Raw genomic sequence first — 24,229 nt, forward strand, 5'->3', positions numbered from 1 at the left:
ATCATTTCAGCTTTTCTAAAGGGGTAATTCATATTTTTTAAGTGAGATTATGTTAAGAGGTTATGAGTAGTTAATATCTTAACTCCAGTAGGTCGCACGTTTTTGCAATAATTGCGTACAAACTGAACATTTGATCACACCCAAATTGAATGGTTACTTGCATAAATGTCTAGGCAAGATGAGTTTATTTCTAATTACACACAAGGTTATTTAAAGTGCAGGAAAATAAAAAACAAAGGGGGAAAAGTAAATGTTCATGACAAGTAAAAAAAATTACTAAGAAAATACAGTTTTGATTTAAAGAACATGGCAGTTTCTCCATGTCAGGCATTTCTGTACTTTTGACAGGAGAGTCTTCATTGTGATAAATGGCTTAAGATGGTAATGAGCTTCTTTGGTAATAGACCTTAGGTGCCTATTAAAATTTAGCTCTGACTGACTAATGACACCTAGGTTTATTAGATGGTCTATGGTGTTTAGACTCATTAAGCTCAGTTGAGTAACAACCTCCAACACAAATGCTGTGTAAAAACTTTGTGACTGCAGGCACCTGTGGTGACGTGGTGACACAGAAGTATAAAGCTGTGTGTCATCAGCAAACAGAGATGAGAGATGTTGTATGCTCCATAATCTGAGATGGAGAGGATCAATTAATACAGTTCAAGACAAACTCACTCATCTAATCTATCAAATGGCATATAAAGCTTAGCTGAGTCAAAAGCAGTACTGAGCTCCAGAAAACTTTCTATCAATGCAATCTTGGTGCTTAGATTGGCAGAAAATGCACCGGAGAGATTTTCTAAACCAAAATTAGTATACTTTATTGATAAAACTGGATTTTCAATTATCTTTTCCAATACAAGGTTACAAATGGATGTCTAAAGACCTGTGGTTATTTACACTGAAGATCATTGTAATTTGCAATGGGTAACAACTACATGTTACCAAATTGGCTAAAAAAAAGCCATGTTTTGATTAGTCATGCAGGTTCCTGCGATCTTAAGGAGATACAACTACAAAAGTGGGAACACCACAGCAAAGGATGTGACTGAAGGAGAAAACTGTCAGCACTGAGACACATAAGTGTGCCAAGGCAACACAGATCACAGGATTTCAGCCACAGGTGCTTCTTCAAAGCAATGCCAATGGGATCACATATTCTGCACAGTTCCCACTTTTTCACTAGGCAATAGAGATGAGCTTGCTAGATGCATTAAAGTCTCCCGTTCAACATAATTCTTCAATAGCATCCTGGAAAGGGGCTTTACTACAGGTACGGTACTAATAAAACCTCAGTGTAATAACTAGTTAGAATTGAAGTTTGACTGTTAATTCAAACTCCAACAATGCTATAAATTTTAACAATGAGAAACTGAGAAAGAAGGAGCTGGATAAAAATATCCAGTGGTTTTTATCAGACCTCAATGGGGAATGTCCACTATGCATGCCTGTAATCACTAACACTGGCATAGAGGCATAACTCCCCCCACCCTGAAGACTGTGGTACAGCATGAAGTATAGGTACATATAAAGCTGCAACATCAAACCCACCTGTTTTACCGCAAATGGCCTCGTAGACCACCTGTTGGTTGTTTGACATGGAACCACTGGCTGAACTCTCTGAGGACATCTGCCTGTTAATCAGAAACAGCTTAAGAATGAACAACGACTGAAAATGATTATTTTTTAAGAAAGTAATGCTTGGAAAAAATATCCCAAGGAATGTTTGTTTCTGCAGACTTCCAAGGCCTCTGTGGAACTAAACATCAAAACCAAACACGAAGAGAAACAGTTTCTCCCTGCGTGTGATTGTTTTAGTCGCCATGTAAGCTCTATGACATGAGTATAGCGGACTCAGATTCAAATAGTTGCACTTTGTGTGCAGTCTGTGGAGCCTGGTGGGGCTAAGTGTTTACTGAGTGCCTCTTGAGAGCTATTGTGACAAGAAGGAGAGAAATTCCTACTCCTTGTCCAGGGTGATGTGACTATCACACTGGTTAGCATAGGCCGGTGATTACTGACTGAGTCAAGCTGCAAGAAAAAGTTACAAACATAAAGAATATGCAGAGTAATTAGCAAATAGAGTGGTGTATTTACCTCACAGGGCTTCATAAACAAGTCTAAAGATTGTAGAAAAGAAATTAAATACCTCTTTTCACATAATTGCACAGTGAGTGCAGTGTTTTCCAGAAGCACGCTATTAAAAGAGCTACTGAAGCATAAAGCATGAACAGACACGTCTGTAACCTTATGCATTAATTCTGTTGAGCATTTTTAGGGGGAACAATAAATAAAGCTTAGCTGGCATTAACCTCTCGCCCCATAACAGCAGCATGCCAAAGGAGCATTAATAAGGTAATGAGGGTACACACTGCCTCCTTGTAAGGGGCTGCACAGTTGTTCTTTCATACCATTACACAACCACAAATAGAACTGGCCCACTTTAAGTGTGGCATACCTCGACAGGAAGCAGCCCCTTTCGCATTGAGAGGGCGAGTGGGGGGGAAGCTTGACCTTTGGGTCCTTTCACATCACTTTCTTTGTCAACAGTCTCTCACTCTGTCACTTTAAGAGTCAAACAGCAGCCAGAAAAGCTGCAGGTGAGAGCTGATTCTGAACCTGTAGTGTGTGCAGACGGCTCTTTAAGCACAACGTTTGGGAAAGTCTAACAATTCACTTAGATCTGCAGTTCCTGTGCTTGCTCCAGTAGCATGTGCCTAATGCGATACCACCGCGACCAACAGTGGATAAAGTTTAACCATAAACACACGCTTGGCGGCTTCTGTCTGTATGGAGTATTCTATGAAAATAACTACTGTTGTGGCTGATTAATAGGGAGTGAGAGCAACAGCAAGGCTGACATTAATGGAGCTGGTGTAATTGTCACCCTATTAGTAATGCCACACGACAGCACAGGTTTCCGTAGTTACAACTGCGACTAACCAAACCTTGCAAACAAAATACCAAACAGGCTCATTTATTTGCATTACAAATTGCTGCTTTCAGAGCCTTCACTGAAGTCATACCACTTTGAGCCTCTGCAGCCCCTCAAGTTGGCAGCTGGGGTATGATGAAAGAGCAAAGAGAGGGCCCTGCTAAGTGTGATACCAACAAGCTGTGCATTTGCTTCAACTTTGCATGCTCTATGCCAGCAGAGCTTTAACGCCAATCCTGAAGGCTGGGAGTCTGTGAAAGTATTCATAGTCTTTTAACTTTTTCACTATTGATCATTCTACAACCACAAACTTCAAGGTGTCATCTTAGAATTTTAGGGGATGAAATCAGTGGAAAATTGTCAAGTTGCAAGAAAGGGATGTACTATTTTATCTGTTCTATTTATAAATATCAGAAGAAAGTGGGAAGCCTCTGAATTCAGTCCACCTGACATTATTTTGATGATCCAGTTTTTGTGGCAAGTACAGACATAAATCTTTTGGCTTTGTTTCAACCACCTTTGCACATAAAGACACTAAAATACATCTGGCTTAGTCAGATTAAGTGAACATCAATTTTCGTTCAGCCAATTCTCAATGGGATTTAGGTTCCAGAATTTAACTGGGTCATTTTGATACATAAATATGCTTTGATTTGTGTGTGCGTATAAAGGGATTCCATTGGAGCTTTGGTTGTATATTTACAGTTTTGACCTGAAGGAAGTCTCAACTCTGCAGCTTCTAAATACATTTTCTTCCAGGATTGCCCAGCATTTAGCTCTACCCATCAAGGTGATGTACAATGTTAGTTTAGATTTTATTCAGAGATATTAGAGTAAATCACATGCCCTTTTCTTTCCATTTGATGATTATGGAATAATGTGCGTTGTTCTATCACATTAAATCTAAATTAGTGCTTGTAATGTGAAAAATGTTTTCAGGTTAATTAACTAACTATAAGCTAAACCTGAAAATTAATGGGTAAAGAAGTCAGCCCTTCTAAGTACTGCCCACTCCAGAAGTGGAGTGGGCAGAACTTGGAACGATTTAATGTGTTAGACCTTCAAAGAGCGCTAACAAACATCAGCAGTGCACTATTCATGGAAAATCCTGGGGAACAAAGGATGGAATATGTGTATCAAACAATAATTTTACAATTTGATATAGAATGGAGTTTGGAGAGCCGGGCAACCTTGAACTCTCTCAATACATACAGCACAGTGATTCTATTATAAATTGGAGGGGATTAGCTCGGCACTGGGATACGTTTCAGATGTGCCTCAATAACAAAGGTATAGAGTTGCTCCAAAAAAGAGCCCTGGAAAAATGGGGAAGCAACTTATTATTCTTCCGTTTTCTGGAAACAATCATCTTCTTTCTTCTGGATAGAGTTTACTTTTCTCTGTCATTCTTTATTTTCTCATCTCTTTATTCTCTCTTTTCATTGTTTCCATCAGCGCATTTTTTTTGCTCCTGAAGCTTCCGTTTTTCCCACACTCTCCCCTGTCACACTGGTCGACCACAAAAATGCAGGACAGAGGAGAGTGTGAGGGGGGCTCTGGAATTCCACATGCAGAAGGTAAACACAGCAACTGCCAGGAAGGCACACACACACAAGCAAATACAGCTCACCACTCTATATCAGCCATTCTCTGCTTCACTAACTCCTTCTATGCCAGGTAAAGTTGGTCCAATGTGGCAACATGCTGAATATAACAGATAGAGTAAATGTTTAACTCAATCCTGGCTGGAGTGAATGAGTCAAAATAACTAAAAAAATAACTGCCAGATGGATTTGTTGTCAATAATTTGGAGTTAAACTCCCCTGTCGTGTCATTCCTCTTCTACATTAAGCAAAACTGAAAAGCCCTCTGCCAGCATGCTTTAAACAAACAATCAGCCCTGATCACTAAAGGCTTGCTGCTGTTGTGTAATTTGGATGGATGTTTCAGTAACACAGTCATAAAATTAGCAAGGGAAATAGCTGGCAGTTGAGGCCAGTTTCACTCCTTTTCTTTTTATTTTTCCTTCTGTACTCTTCACCTTATCTCCAAACCAAACAGGATTTAAATGGAGCCCAGAGCCCGGGCCCTTCCACTGAACCAGATTCTGTTTACAGTTCAGGCAGAAATCAGGCCTGTGATGAGGTTGTTTACTGAACAGAAAGATACAGCCCACGGCCAAAAGGCTGGGAGCAGTACACTACATTTATATTCTGACTCTCATTAGCGTTAGCTGTGTCCGCTTGAACTCAGGGATCCCATGAACCCGGTCTCCTTCCATGAGCTGGGGCCAAAACTGCCACCCCAGTGCTCTAAATGTTTTGAAAGTCCACAGCAACATTGTTTCATTCACCATTAAGTAGAAATACTGCAATTCACCTGCAAGACTTACTTTATTAGGCGCTTTGTTGCTGTTTTCTTGCCCTGTCCTTCTAGCATGCTGCTGGGTGGCTTTGGATTATAAGCCGGGCGAACACTGGTCTGGCTGTGGTTGGGGCTGGACTGAACATGTAAGCTGGATGGTGGGCAGCTGGAGGGTTTTGTGGATACCTGCGGGTGTGGACCGCTTGTCTGGTCATGAAACTGGGTCTGGGAGGAGAAACAAGCAATATTAATTTAATTAAATGGCACAAAAGCAACATTTTAATAAAAAAAGTAATTCCTTTTAAAAGATTTCCACATTTTGTCGCATTAGAGCCAGAAATATATTTATTCTATAATTCAGACCGGACCATTCTAAGAAACTGATGTCATTTGATCTGTTCTTTACTTGTTTAGCTTTATGTTTAGAGTCACTGTGCTGCATCTTCCCATCGGCTTTGACCAGTTTCACTGCCCCCCCAGGTAAGAGAAAAAGTTAGAATGTGCCACTTTTTTATTCCATTAATCGTCAGAATAATCAATATAATACACAATTACTAAAATAATTGTTAGTTGCCGCCCTAGTGCAAATTATGTTAAGCCCCCACATTTGCACTCAAGTAATACTTCACCATACATGGCAAGATCGGAAATATTGTTAACCATCCACCTCACATTTGTGCATGTTGCATAAAGGCCAAGGAAATTTATTTTTCATCTCATCTGATTACAGCCCCTTCTTGGGAAACTGCAGACAGAACATCTTTTGTTTTCTTTCAACAATGACTTTCTTTGTGCCAATCTTCCATAAATGCCAAAATTGTTGAGTAATTGACTAAAATATTGTTCTGTCTGACAGATATGGATCTCTGAAACTCCCCAGCCACCTTGCGTGTAATTTTTTTGGTGAACAGCTACATCTCAGTAGGTTTGCAGGTGGGCTATACACTTTGCATTTTCCGATGATAGGTTGAACAAAAGAGATAGGTTGAACAAAAAAGAGGTCGAAAATAAGTAGAAATAATTTCATTAGTCATTCATTTCTGTTGTTCCTAAAAAGAGTCCGTTCCCTAATATCAAGGAAGAAGAAGGATTAATAATGAGCGTTCGTCTCCAGAGGGAACTCCGCAAAACTTAGATGAGAGGTGGAGCATGCATCCATGGGAGTAGTGTACTCTTAAGGACAAAATAAATCAAGCCACTCCAAAAGTGGCCGGCGGAAGTGTAATCACATTTAGAATGGGTTAGTCATGGAAAATACTCTGGCCTGTTCAGTGCAGATATTAATGAAATACCTTCCAGTATCAAAACAAGCTTAACATTTTTGAAGTTGGCTGCAATAAAAAGCAAATTCCCCACATCATTTATTTGTTTATGGAAAAGCTCTTCAAAGGCTTGGGAAGGAGGAATATGCTGTTGTCTTTTTGACATAATACTTTAGAAGCACATTTTACTCGGTCCAAGCAGCAGTAGGGAATGCTTCCATACATTCTTTCCACATCTCATGCCCATGCTATTTTCTCTGCTGCTTTATACGGCTATCTAACATGCTAATGGTTTTCCAGTTTCTCAGAGTAGCCGTTCAAAGGGCCAATGAGGTGACATGAAATATCTGATGTAATTCCTGTGTTGATAAACGAGAAGCTGGGTTTCCAGGTTGCAAGGCCTATGGCCACAATTCAGTTTGAGCGGGGCCAGGAAGGGCACCTTTCTTTGGCTGCCAGGTGGCCCAGCGCCAACCCAGTGGAGGAGCCGAACAGTCTGCACCCAGTAACTGGAACGTGGACTGGAGTGCCGGAACAGATCCCCGTCTCTTTCTGTCTCTCCAACCAGCACCCATGAATATACATGAGCATTCACAATCAATAGAAAGCTTGTTTCAGCATCTTTAGTTGATCCAGAATGATCAATTATTTAAAGTCTGCTCAGAAAAAAAATGAGGCTATCGAAACAAAGTACGTTGGAATTAAAATGCCAAAATCAATCATTAACAGAAGTAAAGAATGAATGCAGGAAGCTTACAAACGTCTGCATGACTCAATATTCTATCACTACCAAAGATTCTTGGAATATCTTAAAGTGATTTTGATTAATATTTCTCCAGGCTTTCTGAAGGAAAATCTGCTCTGGCTGCTGGCTTGTTTTAATCATATAATGCCTTGCAAAATAATTCACACCCTTTGAGTTATTTCGTGATGATTTCAGTGCTGATTTTAATTGACAGATCAACACTAGGAAGCACATCAATCCTTAGTGGAAGCAGTTAACATGGCTTCTGATTTTGTTCAAATATGTAATGCTGAAAAGTGTGATGTGGATATCTAATATATGAACCTCTTTAATCTGATATCTCAAAAGCAAATTACATCTGAAACTGAAGCAAAAGGTGGCGCTATAAAGTAAAAAAAGGAAGGATAAATTCGCATAAGCACACTCCTGCAACCCTCCTGCTTTTGGAAAGAGCCACGTGAACACTTTCAAATTACAGCCTTCATGGCCGGTCAGACATAACTTCAAGTGTTTCTTGTTGCTAAATTACAATTGGTGACAATCATGCACCAAAATTATATCCATGCTGCAAGGCCAAAAAACTAAATGGAGCTCAAATAAACTGGGCTGGTAAGACTTTCACACAATTAAAATTTTTTATATTTTTACAAATTATGAAAGCAAACGGCAATTTGTTACTAGGATTTTATGAAACAACTTCACACAAACTCGTGCATAATTTAGACAAAGAAAAAAACATGACTTTTTAACTGAAAGGCTTTGACCAGCTTTCCCAAGTTGGTACTTAGTAGAACCACCTTTAGCTGAAATTAAAGGTCCAAAGTCAAGCTCCGTCAGACTAGCGCTTTTGTGACAAGCTATTTTCTCCTTCGGTTTACAATTTGACTTGGTCATTGTACCACATAAATATGCTCTGATCTAAACCACTCTATCATATGTTGTATGTTTTGGATTGTTGTCCTGCTGGAAGGTGAAACTTTGCCTCAAGTGGAACAAACCTCTTCACAGAGCAGATAATGATACTGACGTTAAATTACACACACGTGGACTTTAATAGTTAGCTTAGAATGTAATTGGTTGTGTGAAATTTAATTTTGGGATATCACATATTAAAAACAAATGCACACCGCACTTTTCAGATTTTATGAAGAGACGTTCTTATACGTCAGAATTTTGCAGAAATTTATAACAATCTATCACAACAAAATCGCTCCAAAAAATGCTTTACAGTTTGTGGTTGTAATATGAAACAAAAACACAAAATGTAGGGGTGTAAATACATGTGAGAGCACTGTGTTTGCTCTTTTCGACAGCATTATTCACCTTCTCATCAAAACCCAATGGAGAAGCTCAGCCAAGCAAAATAAACTTTGGTCAAGGAGTAATGCTTGGCTTTCTGGGAATGAGCTCCTGTTGAAAACGATGTTTCCACCAAACATAATTTCGTAACGCAGTTTGGAAAAACATTAGTAGAATGTGTGACTAGTAAAATATTTAAGAGTTTAATAGCAAAAAGATAATTTTGTAAAATGGTGATGTTAGGCAAAGTAATATTTTCCATATAATTATCATTAAAGTCCATCTGTTTTTCTCCTGCATATGTACCTGGTGTCTGGGATGTTCCCTGTCTAAAAGCTGATGGGTCTTTAATCTCTGTTGTTGCAGCTGCTGGATAGCAAACTGCAGCTGGTAGCTTCCTTTGGTTGACTGACTGCTCGGCGTGGAGTTCAAGCCCATCACCACATTGGGGGAAGCCTGCATCGGTGGGTCCCATATACCCTCCTTGCTCTTCGGTGGCCTGTGAGCAATGATGAGCAGAAGTGAGAAAAACAATTTGAAACCAAGACATCACACTCTGTTTGCAATATTCAAACCAGTGATACTATATGAGTTAAATCTGAGTTCAACCAAATGAGTATGAGTTTGTCCTTTGGTGGCCCTGGAGTAAGATCATAGCTGCATTTTTTCCTAATTTTCCAACAAACAAGAGATGTAACAGCAGGTAGTAAAGGTCTGTATTTTTTGTCACTAATTTCAGAAAATTAAACTCATGTATTACATAGAATGAAATATTTCAAGCCTATATATCCTGGAGTTATGATGGTTATGGCTTACTAAAAACCCATAATCCACTGTATATAATTGTGAAAAAGAGAAATAATGTAAAATGATGGGGAAAACTGCTGACTTGACTGTTGACACGCCTCACAAGGAAGGTATGCCCAAAGGTTATTGCTGAAGAATGAGTGCTTTATCCAGGCACGTTTATATAAAGTTGAGTGGAAGGCAGAAAGGTGCACCTACAACAGGGATAACCACAGTCTTGAAAGGATTGTCAAGCAAAATCAAGTATTGGCTAAACAGACTTGCAGTAGCTTTACATTTCAGTTTAAAATATCTTTTGTTATATTATGTAATATTTTATTTTCTGACACCCTAAATTTAATATTTTTATTATTTCTAGGCCATAATCATCAAAATCATATAATGTTTATAATTCCCATTATGTTTCACTTTCTGAGATGATTGACAAAAATTATTTTACTTTTTCACAATCTAAAATTTCTTTTAGATGAATCTGTAAACTCTCATTTTCTTTGACAAGCCAGCTTTTAAGATCCTAACCAGAAGCAGCAAGGCCCACAGAAGCCCCAAATCAAAGTGAGCAGATCATGGTCAAAGCAGAGGACAAGGCTGTGGCAAGCAAGGGACGACCTAAAAATCTTTGTTCTTAGTCTCAGTGCTCCTTTGGCTTCACGTCCCATTTACATTCCCAAGCCACAACCTGGAAAGAACACTTTTTGATGAGCTGCACGCGCTTGTAACTGGATTATCTGCCATTAGAATTAAGCCTGCTTTAACCTCTTTTCTTCATTTTCCTCCTGGTAAAACAATGAAGTGACCAGCCTGCCCTTTAGACATGCTTAAATTGAGTCTATGCGGAGTCTGGTTTGCTGCTGTATATATATAACATCAGCCAAAAATAATGCCATAAAGGGATCTATTGGGAGCTGCAAGGAAGAATATAATACAGAGTGGGAGAAGGAGGAAAAAACGGGATACATGTACAGTTAAAGAAATGGGAGCCTCGGGGGTCTTAACAACAAAATGTTCTTGGAAATTCCTCCCATGCATGCAATAACATTTGTCCGTTGGTCCACAGTTAAAGAAAACACAGAAGACCTAAAATCACAATAGCTGCAATATTTTTAGACTTCAACTACGATAAACTCTAAAATTAGAATTCAGTTAATCTTGAACAACAATGCAAACTGTGGGATAATAATCTTGTCGCTCAAGTGAAAAAATATTCCTTGTCCTGAGCGGCTAAACAAAGACACAAGGGATCTTAAACCCATGTGAACATGCTATCCGCCCATGCATTTCTCAGTTCACATAATAGCTCATATATTGCAAAAACAACTGGTGTGACTAGGAGCCAGTGAAATTTTTTTTTTCTTTTCTTTTTCAAGCTTCTGGAAACAAAGGCTCGTCTGTGAACCCTATGAGGCCAGTGATTCTAAAATTCTTGGGGGACAAAAGAAGAACTTGTTCCATGTTTACAGCAGTTATTTCCTCTAACTTGACTGCTGTTTGCACATTGGACCGCCATGTCCTTTAGTCCTGCTGTTTTATTAGCATACATTGCATCCGTACGGACCTATCACAGTAAGAGCATAAGCTTTTCTCGAGTTCACTTTCATCAGAGAACCAAATGTTGAGGTCTTGTCAACACCACAGAAACTTCTACAGATAACAGGAGGAAGAAATTTTGTTCAGCACAACAACCAATAAACAAACAAAAAAACATTTGAATGAGAAAAACAGATTTCCTTCTGACATTTTCATCACAACGTATCTGCAGAGCTCAAGCTTTTTAGGACTAATCACCAATTAAGAGAGACTGCTCAGGAGTGTCAGTTTCCTGAGCGCATCGAAGTTGTGCTTTCCGTCTTCTAATTTGCTGATAGAACTTACTGTTAAACAACAGAGCAGTACGGGAGCACATGTGCAGCATCAATCTAACTCAGAGTGAATGTGGGAAAATGGACCGTTTGAGATGACATCATGCCAGACTATCTCAAAGTCCTGCCTGGTCAGTGTAAACATCAGACGCCTAAAGACTGTGAGGGTATTTCCAGCCATTAATCAGTGTTTGTTTATAGAGCTTTCCTGCAACAACATGACACAGAGAAGAAACATCCTTGAAATGCGAAAAATGACCCGTATTTATGGTTTTGTTCAGTCCAGTGATGCAAGGAATGCTTATATTGAAGCTGGAAAAAGCCTGAGAAATATAGGATTGGAGCCTACTAGTAGTCTGAAGTCAGAAGTAGCTCTGATGATCTATGGTACATCATTATATGTAGATCATCAGAGACGGCTGAAGGCTCTATGCCATACTATAAAAGGCAGAGACATGCAAGCTTGGAAAACATGGTGGAAAAGTATAGAAAAATAACTCCATAGCCTGACTTCTTTACTCAATACTGTTTATTTAATGTATACATCCATTTATTTTTTAATCTTTTCATTTATTCCACCTGAATGAAATTATTAGGGAATCATTATTATGTAAGTAGGTATTGCACTCTTTCAGAGGTACTGAGTAATATTTCAAAGATAGTTGCTATCAGTTTTGTTCCAGAGGTGTTTATATCTGGTTGAACTAAAACTGCTCAGTGGAATTTCAGCTGTTCTTACCTAAGGGCTTCTCCTTCCTAGTACAACATCTGTTACCAATCAGAGAAAATGAAACCTCTTTTTAAACGCAAAGGAACAGAGACATCAGGCAATTTTTTGTGGTACACTGACTCGCATCAAAGAATTCAGACACTTTTACAGGAGTTTTTCTGATTAGTCAGGAGAATGGGCATTCTAAAGGTCTTTTGAAATGTTACACCCATGCAATATATTTCAAGGCACTGAATTAAATTTAAACAACACCCTGTAAAAGTACAGTTTCTGATGTTCCTATTTTATAGAGCTGAACAGAAAAGAACACTAACAAATGTTATAGCATTAACAAAAAAGAAGGATAAAATACTAGAAACATTTCACAATAGTTTTATTTGGCTAAACAACTAAAGACTGTCTAGAAGCAACTGCTGACCATAAAAGAAGTCAAATATCGAAGTTGATTATAAATAACAAAGCCACTGGTGTTACCAGCAAATCAAAGCCCTGAAAATTAATTGCTCAGCATCTTAGTTAAGACAAACAGGCTGCGCTGACCATTTTTGTTGTCTGTCATTTTGACTGACAGGGTCAAAAAAACCCTGTGCTTTAACCTCTTTTCTTCATTTTCCTCCTGGTAAAACAATGAAGTGACCAGCCTGCCCTTTAGACATGCTTAAATTGAGTCTATGGGTAAAAACTAATGGTTTTTACCCATCAGTTTTTGAAATGACACTAATAACATAGACAGTTGCATTTAATCCCCATTAAATTTAATTAATATTCATCAAGAGAATTCACACTATGCCATCAGACGTCAAACAAATGAATGCATGTAACTTTTTCTCCACAGTGAGAAAAACCACTGACTCTGGTTGCAGTAACTACATATAAACAATAAGATTAAACAATTGAACTTAAATTATGAATAATTCAGCTACTGTGGACAGAAAGCACAATCTCAACTTCCTCCTAGTCCGCCTGGACATGAATTATGTATTGGAGACTGGTATTATAAGCATCACTTAAGCTGAAGTTTTGTCCTGTAACCAGTAGGTTGCCAATGTGAACCCTGTTCTGCCCAGAATACAATGCAGCTCACCACAAGTGTGTGAATGAATGACTGTTTGCAGTGTAAACTGCTTTGGAGTCCTTTGACTTGATAAAGTGCCATAGAAATGCAGGTAATTTAACACTGTGGGGATGGTATGCTGCACAATTAGTAGTTGTCCTGTTAACAGATTCAATCATTTGAGCCAAGGATCTGTGTAGCTACTCCAGAGTCAGCATGGGCCTTATCTTGTTGGTTATATTGGATTTTAATTAGGCGTGTCAGAGTAAAAGGGGGTGTATGGTAATGTATGGCCCACTTTTATGTTTTATATGATTTGTAAAACGCTTTACATATCGTGATCTTTACAAACCATTTATCGTTTCCCTTCAACTTCAAAATTGTGCACTATTTTCTGTTGGTGTATCACAAAATCCAAATGAAACACGCTTTGCAATGTGGATAAATAAGAATAGGTCCAACAGATATGAACATGTTTGCAAGGGTTCATGCAATCTCTGACCTTTTACTGAAATCACTTTGTGGGGAGCTGGCTTGGTCTCTAAACGTATGCGTACCATTTGTGTTTTTAAAGCACATCACTTTACTTCACATAAATGTACAAAGATGTCCGAGACCGGAAGTGCGGTTAACAGTGGCTGTGACAGGACGTGCTATATGATTGAACATCCTCCAATTGTCAGCACAAAGGATTTAGGCATGACTTCTGAGAATGCTGATGCAGCATACCTGCTAGATCCTGGCAGCGGCACTTCAAAGAGCTGCGTTGGCCTTTGAAACCCATCATACCTCACCCCTGTGATCGTTAAAAAGAGCCAGTGTGCTTAACAGTTTCAACATGTTTGGCAAAAGCCATAGGTGCAAATGTAACAGGGGGAAAAAATCATTTTTTTTATGAAACAGTGTGTATGAAATCAAAAACATTTCTAATAATATTAGATATTTCAGCACAATAAACACACATCCACACAAACACAAATTGCTTGATAAAAGAACATCTAAAAGACTATAAGGAAATAATATTTCTAAAACTCTGAGAACAAAAATGTGATCCCTGACAGCACTGGATCTTTCAAACTCTGATTTCTGTCTCTAGAGTATCCCATGAAGGTCAGATGAAGCCATTTGCAAATAATAAATTCTATAAAAAGTCCCTTCTTGGTTGGTGGAAATAAAAACATTTGTAAAGGGGAAACGGCCAGACATTCCAGGAATGCCCTGACAGCTCGATACATTTAAGGACTGGACTGGAAAACCAGAGTCAGAGATCAGGGCCAAGCTGTCTAAGGCACTGCCATTTACATTACCAGCAACAAAAAAGTAAAAGTGGAGTCTGATCATGTGTACTATATGATGATATTCCTGGTCTATTACCATATACCAAGACAGTTAAATTTTTTTTTTCTTCTCACTGTAGCGTGACAGGAGTGAGAAAAGAGGAATTTCACTAGACACAGAGGTAAGACATATTTTATGGGTACTCAGCAGCCAGTTGTTCTGAAGCGTTTCAACTATGAGTTTTTTGCTCTGGAACTTAGACATCTTTATATCTACCAAGGCCATTTTATGAGTGGGTTTCCATTACACAGGCCCTAAATCTGATCCTTCATGTCTATTAGGTCCTCTGACGCTGAGCAGATTCTCTTCCTATGGTGATCTGAGGACATCCACCTCAACAGTGGAGTCCAGAATGTGATTAGAAACAGTTAAGCTAGACTAAAACAACGTTTATATATTCACAGCAGTTACAGTTTAAAAGTCAAGGTTTGCCACTCAAACTTAAAAGAAATGTATCAAATGGATTTCTTATGGACCTTAAATGAACTGAGCCAATCCAGACTTCAAGAAGCAGAAGAAAGGAAAGGAGGTGATCTGACCAGTATTATAATGATCTACCTAAAAACATCATTTTGGCAGTTGCAAAGCGGTTAACCTCTGAAAATTAACTAAAATCAGTTTTACTGAGACGTTTGTAGTTGTTCTCAGATATTTTATGTTGAAAGCCTCCAATGTAAACGCACATAAGCAGCAGCTCCTCCTTTCAGACTTAAAATCGGTAGGAGGAGGCCAGGGTAAATTTCTACCTGTATTTGTTTTCGCCCTGGTTACTGTAGCAAAAAAAAAGCACAGTGGAGGATAAGCTACCCTGGATGCTAAAAAGGTCCTGGCAGTGAAAAAGCAACTTCAATTACATAAACAGAGCAAAATTTTCCAACACCAAGTTTCACCAAACTGCCTGGAAGGGCAATTCCTTCCCAAAGACCAACCAATTTTAATCTAATATTCTGTTGAAGACCATTAAACAGGCCTTTGGATTCTATTGACCGTGACCAAGTAGCCAGCTATAATTTAAGTTTTGACACTCAAGTAAAACTAAAGCTTTAAAACACAAAAATCTCAGGATAGCAGTTTGGCCAAAGTGGAACATAACGTTTCATAGTTAAACAGCATCCTGACGCCTGCATGTAAAAGGAGGCTTCCTCAAACACATTTTAACATTTAAAGCTTCCCTTCTGAATCTAAACAGCAAGAATAGTTCAGGACTATACATAAACACTGTATTTAAAGTCCATCAGGAGAAAGACATGATGTTTAACTTTGTGGTGATTGCATCTGACCTCATAAGGGATAAGTATCTGTGTGATGTCTCAGAGGACAGCAAATAAAACGCAGCAAAATAAGCACACGGCTAAAACTGGACCAAAAGCAACATTAAGATTTTCTTAAGGTTGCAGAGTGCATGTTTGCTAAATATAAAACTTCGATAACATGGCAGATAACTTTGAAGTGCTTTTTAATTAAATATAAGCTATTAAAGAAACCTAGCTTACAGTAGAAATAATAAACATTCCCATCAGAGCGAAGACACTAGACACCATGAAGGTGAAAGCAAGACTTTTTTACGTCTACTGTAATATTTGGAGTCATTGGAGGTTTTTTAGCAACTTGTGTGATACCAATAACACTCACCAAACACTTAATTTAATACATATGGTATCTGTTATTGTCTAATTTTGAATTAGTTTCTTGTTCCCGCTAAGCAATAAGCTATTTTACGACTGTAGTCCATCTTCTTAAAGTTTCAACACGTTGTGCATTCAAAGATGGCATTTTAAACATTTCATTTTTAAAAAGAAGCTATTTGAGCTCTTCTGCACAAATCCTCTACATTAACAATACAGAAGATCTCATTTTTAGACTAAAAACCTGAGGGATGTTTGTACATCTGAAATCCTCAGACCAGCATCATCATGACTTCTAGATCTATCGAGTTGCTTCTTTGTGATTGATTTCAGTCTTGTGTTAGGCATCTTCTGGGTACATAAAAATTGTATAGTTACAAACTGAAGACCTATGATATATAGTATAAACATCACCAGTCCAGGGACAGATCCTTGAGGAACAACTGAAGACAGCTTAAGCAATCACTAACATAAAGTGAAATATAAGCTGTCATGCTTCTAACACTTTGGAAACAATTTCATAATAATCTTTTTTTTTACAATAACAAATGTTGAAAGGTTATGAGGATAAAAAGACTATAAAAAACAAAATATGTTAGATCACTATTACTATTATTAGTCATAGCATGTCTAATTTCCCTCTGATAACTTTCTCCGTACTCTGCAAAACTTACCTTGTACCGGCTAGATAGTCTTTTCCAGCTTGAACAGTTCTCACAGGCCTGTGGGTTGTACCAACTTTAGTGGTCTGTGTGTAACTCTCTCGACCCAGCATCTTGTTGGCCAGGTTCAGGTTGGTCAGCTGGACACAGTAATATAGAGAAATAATTCATCTTAATTTTATTATACTTAAAGATGTTTTGTCTGATCAGCTTTTTTTCAGTGCAAGCCATTGATAACAGTAAATCCTGTGTTTTAAGCTGCTGAGTTCCTCCCTCAGCTGACTGCCTTTATCTCTGGTATCTATGCGAAATGTATACACAGCACATGGCACAGCTAGTCTCTGTTTAACACTAAATCCAACCTTCACCTCCGCCTCCTCCATCCTTAACAGTTATCTTGACTCTCCAGTCGAAATCAGCCTCATCTCAGTGCTACTCTGTAGTGTCAGTGAAATATTACGAGATAATTAATCATACCATTGTGGTATTTTATTTACTTTATTTCCTCCTGTATGCTAAATGTCCAATGGGAAAACTGTTGAGCTGCCAGGCCTTGTACGACATAAAAAAAAAAAATATGTCATCATGTTGTTACACACCCACAGCGCTAGTTTACTTCTAAAGTTAGACAAGTTATATTTCTTCAAAGAACAAAATCTAAATGGTGGAAATATAATACATTTGGTTGTGGATACTGTTTATATTCATAAAGAGACAAAACGTAGGGATTCACAGAAACAATAAATGTTATCTCAGGGGCTATCCATCTCTATTCTGCACCATCCTCTTCTGTAATGTTTACGGGACTTTCTATTTATTTAAAACAAGGCAATCTTACAACAGTGGACATAAACCGACACACATGGTGAAAGAATCCACAATCATATTGTCGCATCACTGCACAGCAGCATGATGGAGATGGCGGCCATGCCTGGTTTTACTCAGTGTCAGTCTCTTTCTGTTTATATGGCCCTGCTTGAGAGTGAGTAATTACTTAAACCCTGAGGTCAACTGTGCAACGGAGTGTCGTTCATGTTTACAAAGTTCTCCATTTTTGCCCAGAAAGTGATTTAATGACTTAAATCGGAGCCTTAGAAAAATCTAAATGTTCTCTGAGCCCTATAAGTGCCAAATACTGGACTATTAGACTTAAGCTTCTGCCATGGCCTGGATTAACTGCTCTTGGGAAACACAGCAAACAAGTTTCAGATAGAATGAAAAATGTACAGTCAGAAAGGAAGTCATAAAACCTGCACTCTGTGTGGTCTGGTGCCATCACAAAAAAACTCTTCATTGAAAAAAAAAAAATGAAGTGAGGCAAAAGAGGGAGGAAAGGTTTAGGGTCTCCCAAAGCTGAGGGCCAAAGAATTGGAGAATATGGAAGAAGGTGGTGATGGAGCCAGCCAAGCTGCCACTCCCCTGCTCAGTGCCAATTTGCCACATTCCTCCATTTATAAGCATCAATTACCAAAAAAAAGTGGCTGCCTGTTAAGTATCAACAGAAATCACTCCCCCATGGTGCATCTGATAATGAGACCTCACACAGAGCCATGGCTTGATGCGGCTCACCGCTTTTTGGGCCAGCCAGCGTTAAACTTCAGTTCCAGACCCACCCCCGCCCCAACCCACAGACTGGAGGCGAGTTGAGGGCTGAAGGAGGAAGGTGTGCTGAAAGAGGCAGCAGACCTCCACGGCTCCAACAGGTCTGCTGAAGGCATGAGCAGCTACACGCCGCCCATCAGCATGGGGTCTAAGCCAGATTTACGCATCAACAAAGGAAAATATCAAAGACCTCACAGTGAGACTGACGATTCCTCTCTACATGAAACATTACAGAGATTTTTTTTCTTGAAAAGAATACTACAGAGGTCGACTAACAGCTGCTTAATATCTGCATAGCCTCTTGTACCGGCTGACAGAGTGGATCCAATTTCATACCTTAATCTTCCTAAACTTAGTTTCTGAGGTGCAGAACATCCCTGTTTCAACAGACACTACATACACTACAATTGCATATAAAATCTAAAACATTTTGAGGCAGTAATTCTGATTAATTGTTATTAATCAATTGAAATAATTAAAATAATAATTAACTGATTTAGCAATCGGGTAATCATTAACTAGAGCATATAAACTCAAAAAAGCCATTTTCTGAGAGAAAAACAATAGTCAGGGCTGTAACTAAGCCAAAACTGTACAAAAAATCTAAAAATTTTGCATTTAGGAACAAAAAACCTTTTCTAAATGTGTTCCAGACAGAGCTCCTCAGGTGGCATAGATTTAGCTTCATCTGATTCAAATTCTGTAAAAGCTCCAATTAAAAATCTTTTGCTATTTAGTTATTAATCAGCTGATCCAAAAAATATGAGCAGATCAACCCTAAACTGTATTGATGGTAAGCCAAGAAGAAAACGTTGAACTTTTCACATGTTGATATTAGAAGGATTTTTTTTAGCTCCAGATGAATCCTTTGGTACAAATGATCATGCAAATTTAATTTAGTGCTCAAAAATTGGGGGAGATCTACGACATGGAATAAACCTCGGAAAGGAATTCTATTATAATGTACTAACACAAAAAAGAAACCCACATGGTGTGTCAGCAGGTTGATGTGACTGGAGCTGGCATAGTGTCGAGCAACCTGCTTGTCAGCCAGTTTCTGCAGGGCTGAGATGAATGCTTGCTGATTTGACTGAGCATGGGCAGACAAAGATTGTAAGTCCCTCAAAGTCTCCTCTGAATTAGACTTGAGCTTGGAACGGCTCCTGTACATCCCTAAAATGAACAGAAACAAGGGTGAGGACATCACATTAATTTAGTTGTGAAAGCCACATGCAAAAGAACTTCGATTACCTTGGTGTGCTGAGGTAGGTCTAGAGAATGTCTGGCTGTAGACGTGCGTGGCACTTGGTATTGCAAATGTAGTTTTGGAGTTGGTTGTGGGTGTAGTAACAGACTGAATCCTTCTCAAAGCCTGGTTTGGTGGCACAGCAGAAGCTCCATTAGAGCTGGTAGATGTGGGTGTCTGATTCACTTTTGGCTGCGTGATGACGGGGGCAGAGGTGTATGCGGGAGGATCGGAAAGAGTTTCCGAATGGCAAAAGTTAGACTTGGCCAAGGACTGTGCGTAAGACGGTGGCTGCGGAGGCGGCGGCGGTGGGGGGCAGTGAAGAGGAATGGATTTTGTAGTAGGGGAACAGTGCTGCGGATGAATCTTTGCGGAGTTTGAACTTGGAGAAAAACCGGAGCAGTGCTGAGACGACTGGACATCTGTTTGAGTTTTACTGGCTGTAACGTCAGCCTGTTGGTCTGAACGCAGCACAGGCAATTGGGTCTCAGAGGATTTGATGTTTGGGTCACTGCAGACATTCCCTGCAGACAGTGAGGACTCTGAAGCTCTGGAGTCCTCTTTGGTCACAGGCAAAGCTATTTAAAGGGAAAAGAAAGCCCAAGCTGTGTTATAACTAGTCACTCATTCCTCTACTCTGACGGACACTATGATCCCACACTGAGTCCTAATCATTCGATGGCTGATCTGTCCATCTCACATGACTCTTCTTTTTGTTTACTTTTAAGTGGTTCAAAAGAATAACCATTTGTTCTTTAATATCACAAGATAATGTAAAAAAAAAACACTGCAAACCAGAAATAAGAATAAAAAAACATGGAACTTACTTTTAGAATTTGCCCTGCTGCTTGAATCCTGAGCCTTGACACTTCTAACTTTATTTCCTAAGAAGACGTTGGCTGATTTATTTCTATGTGTATAATATGTCAGGACTTCCTCCAGATCGTTCTCACTGTGGAAAAAAAGACATTAAAATAAATGAGGCCACTTAGCTCATATTGCCATGTATTCTGCCAAGCCAAAGTATTCATACCCCTTGTAATGTTTTCCTGTTAGAAAAACACTAGCTTCATTGTATTTTACTAGGATTTTGTGACAAACAAAGTCGCAAACAACTCTGAAGTAGAAACACCCATTCACTCCAACAAGTTTTACAATTGTGTGTTTGTATACTTAAGATTTGATTTAAAGCATTCCAACTGAAAACAGTTTACAATTGTTTTCCTTCTCAAAGATGAACCTTCACACCAGTCTGTTTAAGAGCTCCTAACGAGTTTACTTTCAAGAATTTCCTTTATTTATCTCCACCCGGCTGGTCAAAGTCATTAACTTTAACCAGCTTCACTGTTTCTGCTGAAGTGAAGCATCCCCATAGAATGATGTTGCCACTACCATTTTTCACATTTGGTAACAATGGATTCAGGGAGACCTGCTATTTTTCTACCATACAGTGTGTTCTGTATGAAGGCCAAAGTTCAATTTTGGTTTCATTTTCCACATGTTTGTGAAGTTCCCTACATGGTTTATGGCAGGCTGGTGTTCTTATAGGTTTCTTTCAACAATATATTTCTCTTGCCACTCTTCATATAATTTGTGGAGTGCATGACTAATGGTTATTCTGTCAACAGATTCTTCCAGATGAGCCGTGGATCTCTGCATTCCTCCTAAAGTTACCAAGGGTTTCTTTTCTGCTTCATAAACTAACACGCCTTGCAATCGCCTTGGATGATTGAATGAGCAGAGCTCCAAAGTTTGGGGAACAGTTGTTTAAGCACCAACCCTGGTTTAAACTTTGATCCTGACCTTTTGGCTGAGTATTCATGTTTTTTTGTTCACATACCTTGAGTTACTTCTTGCAGCAATTAGTTGTGCAAGATTCTAGCTTGGGGTATATAAAAAAGCACACATTTTTCAAATTTGTAGAAAATGTTAAAAACCATGTGGGGTTTTTTCCACTTCACAATTGTACATTGTGTTGTGTTGGGCTATCACATAAAATAATAATAGAATTCATTAAAGTTTGTGACTGTAAAGTGAGAAAATCTGGGAAGGTTCATGAAGACTACTTTTGCAAAATACAATAGAAGTACACCGTTGTAAAGCCAAGCAATGAATGAAGGAGGTCCTTAGTGGGTTTTAAAACCCACTAAAAGACTCACAAACCTTGCTCCCGTAATGTACTCTTGAAATACACTCTCGTTAACACAATGCTCCTCTTCGCCACTTTCCTGCTTTGTCATCAACTCAGTTTCCTGTGAAAAAGAAAGGAAAGCAGAAGGCAGCTGGTCTCAGTTATCCGAGTATGATTCTCTTAAGTTTCAGTCCCTCCTCAGGACAAAATGTTGTGATTAAACTGAATTACTGGATGAAGTACCTTATTGTAACAGTGGATGAACTCTCCTAACTGGTAGGACAGCATGCGTCTGCGATCTTGGAGTGGTAACTGGTGGTTGGGCAACACAATGTTTATGTCTTGCTGAAGGTTAGTGGCAGCTCTTCTCAAGAATCGTATCACAAGCTCCTGTCCAGACAAATAAATGCATCTAAATTATCTTAGCACTGCTATGCAGAAATACTGATTCATCATAGTCTGATTTTAAATATCCCATTTGCTTTAGTTCTTAAAAAAAAGAAAGCGAGTCCACCCCAATTTAACTGATTTGGTTTGAGGTCACTGATGATGATGATGATGATGATGTATACTGAAGACTTTCCAGTCAGACTGCCTCTTACACTCCACGTTTTCCTTCACTGTGGCCACAAATGTCTAATACACATTTCAGCTACGTAGCACAAATGACTAAATAATTACAATGGAAATTCATAGTTAGGAAACAATGCTTTGGAGTGATCCACCAATTCTACTTGAACTAAAAAATAACATGGGGAGAGAGGTAAAAACGCATGAGTAAAACAGAATAGAATTCAATTATTTGACATGCACTTTTTTCATTTAAAGAATTACTGCAAATGAACTAAAGTTACCCAGTCCCTGGACAGTAAAATAAAATATCAGATAAGTATATAAACAACAGTGAAAGTATAAATATACCCAGTAGACTAGTGACATGTACAATCATTAGACACTGACTAATACCCTACTAAACGATAACAAATAAACAGGTTAATAACTTTTAAAAAAATATATATGATATGTAAAATTCTGAATTCTGAGGGGGAACAAGATAGGTACAGGGTACAGACAAAAACAGCTGAACAGTACAACAGTGTCAGGACAAGGGAAACAAGCTAATAACGCTAATGTTGGCATATCTGACTATCAATGAGACCTTACCATTTGGTCGTTGTCGTCATCTGGCCAGGTTGGGATAGAGTTGGTTTTGCTCTCAACTAAAAGCCTGCACTGGACTCGTTGAAGGTAAGAGGAAAAAGCCATCCGAGCCTGCACTTTGCTGAAGATAAAGGAGAGAGATGAAAACTATTTAAAATGGTAAAGTACACAAATAAGAGAAAGCAGTTAATTTTGCAAAGACATGATATTATGAGGTGCTGATATGCTCCAGGAGCTCCTCTTAATCTCTGTAAACAAAAGGCGCAGATGCTAAATACTGACATCAAATTCAGATTACTTTTTTAACTATGGTTAATTGCAGCTTCAGGACAGCTGCCAGGAAGTACAAAGTAACTCTGGAGGAGCTACAGAGGTTCACAGCTCAGGTTGTATAATATCTTAATAGAACACCTGTTAGTAGTCGACCCCACAAAACTGGCCTTTATGAAAGAGTGGCAAGAAAAAGCCCTTTTGCAAGAAAAGAGAGCACATCACCCTGAAAATTTGTTTCAAGATGGATCTAGCAGACTTGGACGATAACATGTTTAGTTCTAATGACTTGAGACCAACTTTCTACAGAGTACTGCTAATGATGCAATTATTTGATTCAGGTGTGTTGAAGAAGAGATAAACCATCCCTTTGAAACTGGAGATCGATGCCTGTAATTTAAATCAAAGTATATTCAAGAGTCCAATCCATGTCTAGACTTTGTCTCCCCACATTTTAATCAATTAGTTTCACTCAATTCAATTCACAGAATACACGCGAAAAATTTCATTCATTAAAGGCCTGTTTTACTGGAGTCTATGATCAAGTACAAACCTGACAACAAGCGACTTCACTCAAATTCTCAATTTTATCATCTAAGGCAGTGGTCACCAACCACCGGCCTGCGGACCAACTGGTACCGGGCCGCGCAAGAATTAGTTAAATATGTCCGTTCTATGTATTGAAGTTTTCACAAGCCCCCGCAGAAAATGTAGGGAGGGTTGACCGGTCCGCTGTACTAAAAAGGTTGGGGACCACTGATCTAAGCAACTAAAAAACTATTGAACTATAAGATAACTATAGTATTACTTTCTACCAAAAGTTACTAATATGTAACTTTTGGTACAGACAGGTCAGCTTATCAAGAGAACTGTCAGAAAACAGTATCTTTTTATGAAAAAATCCTGTGAAACACAAAGTCATGTGCTAGATGATCATTTCCCAGCTTCATACACTCTCTAAGAAATCCCATAGATTTTCCAACAAACTCAGACTTGTTATTGTAATACTTTGCCGGGTTATAATATCAAGGAAACATTTAAAATCATCAGGAGACTGTAGTCTTGGAAACAAATATACAGGAAATTACAGTTCATAGTGTTTGCATATGACCTCCTGTGGAACTCATTAAAAGTCAAAA

General features: G+C 38.7%; 1 protein-coding gene across 9 annotated transcripts in view; it reads right to left on the reverse strand.

Annotated features, from left to right (window-relative positions):
- ttll5 (tubulin tyrosine ligase-like family, member 5) overlaps positions 1-24,229 on the reverse strand; it is a 58,425-nt gene that overhangs the window by 4,435 nt on the left and 29,761 nt on the right. For 7 of the 9 annotated variants that reach the window (XM_044142398.1, XM_044142397.1, XM_044142399.1 and 4 more), the window contains 10 exons: positions 22,824-22,941; positions 21,903-22,049; positions 21,692-21,780; positions 20,356-20,480; positions 19,534-20,106; positions 19,271-19,455; positions 16,693-16,820; positions 8,912-9,104; positions 5,328-5,524; positions 1,552-1,634 (listed from right to left, as the gene is read on the reverse strand). In XM_044142398.1, the coding sequence (XP_043998333.1) occupies positions 1,552-1,634; positions 5,328-5,524; positions 8,912-9,104; positions 16,693-16,820; positions 19,271-19,455; positions 19,534-20,106; positions 20,356-20,480; positions 21,692-21,780; positions 21,903-22,049; positions 22,824-22,941 (1,838 nt within the window). Of the gene's footprint in view, positions 1-1,551; positions 1,635-5,314; positions 5,525-8,911; positions 9,105-16,692; positions 16,821-19,270; positions 19,456-19,533; positions 20,107-20,355; positions 20,481-21,691; positions 21,781-21,902; positions 22,050-22,823; positions 22,942-24,229 lie in introns of those variants that run through there. The other 2 variants (XM_044142405.1, XM_044142404.1) reach the window with 2 other exon arrangements.

Source organism: Gambusia affinis, linkage group LG16 (genome assembly GCF_019740435.1).
Source record: "Gambusia affinis linkage group LG16, SWU_Gaff_1.0, whole genome shotgun sequence".
In the NCBI taxonomy this organism is placed as follows: domain Eukaryota; kingdom Metazoa; phylum Chordata; class Actinopteri; order Cyprinodontiformes; family Poeciliidae; genus Gambusia; species Gambusia affinis.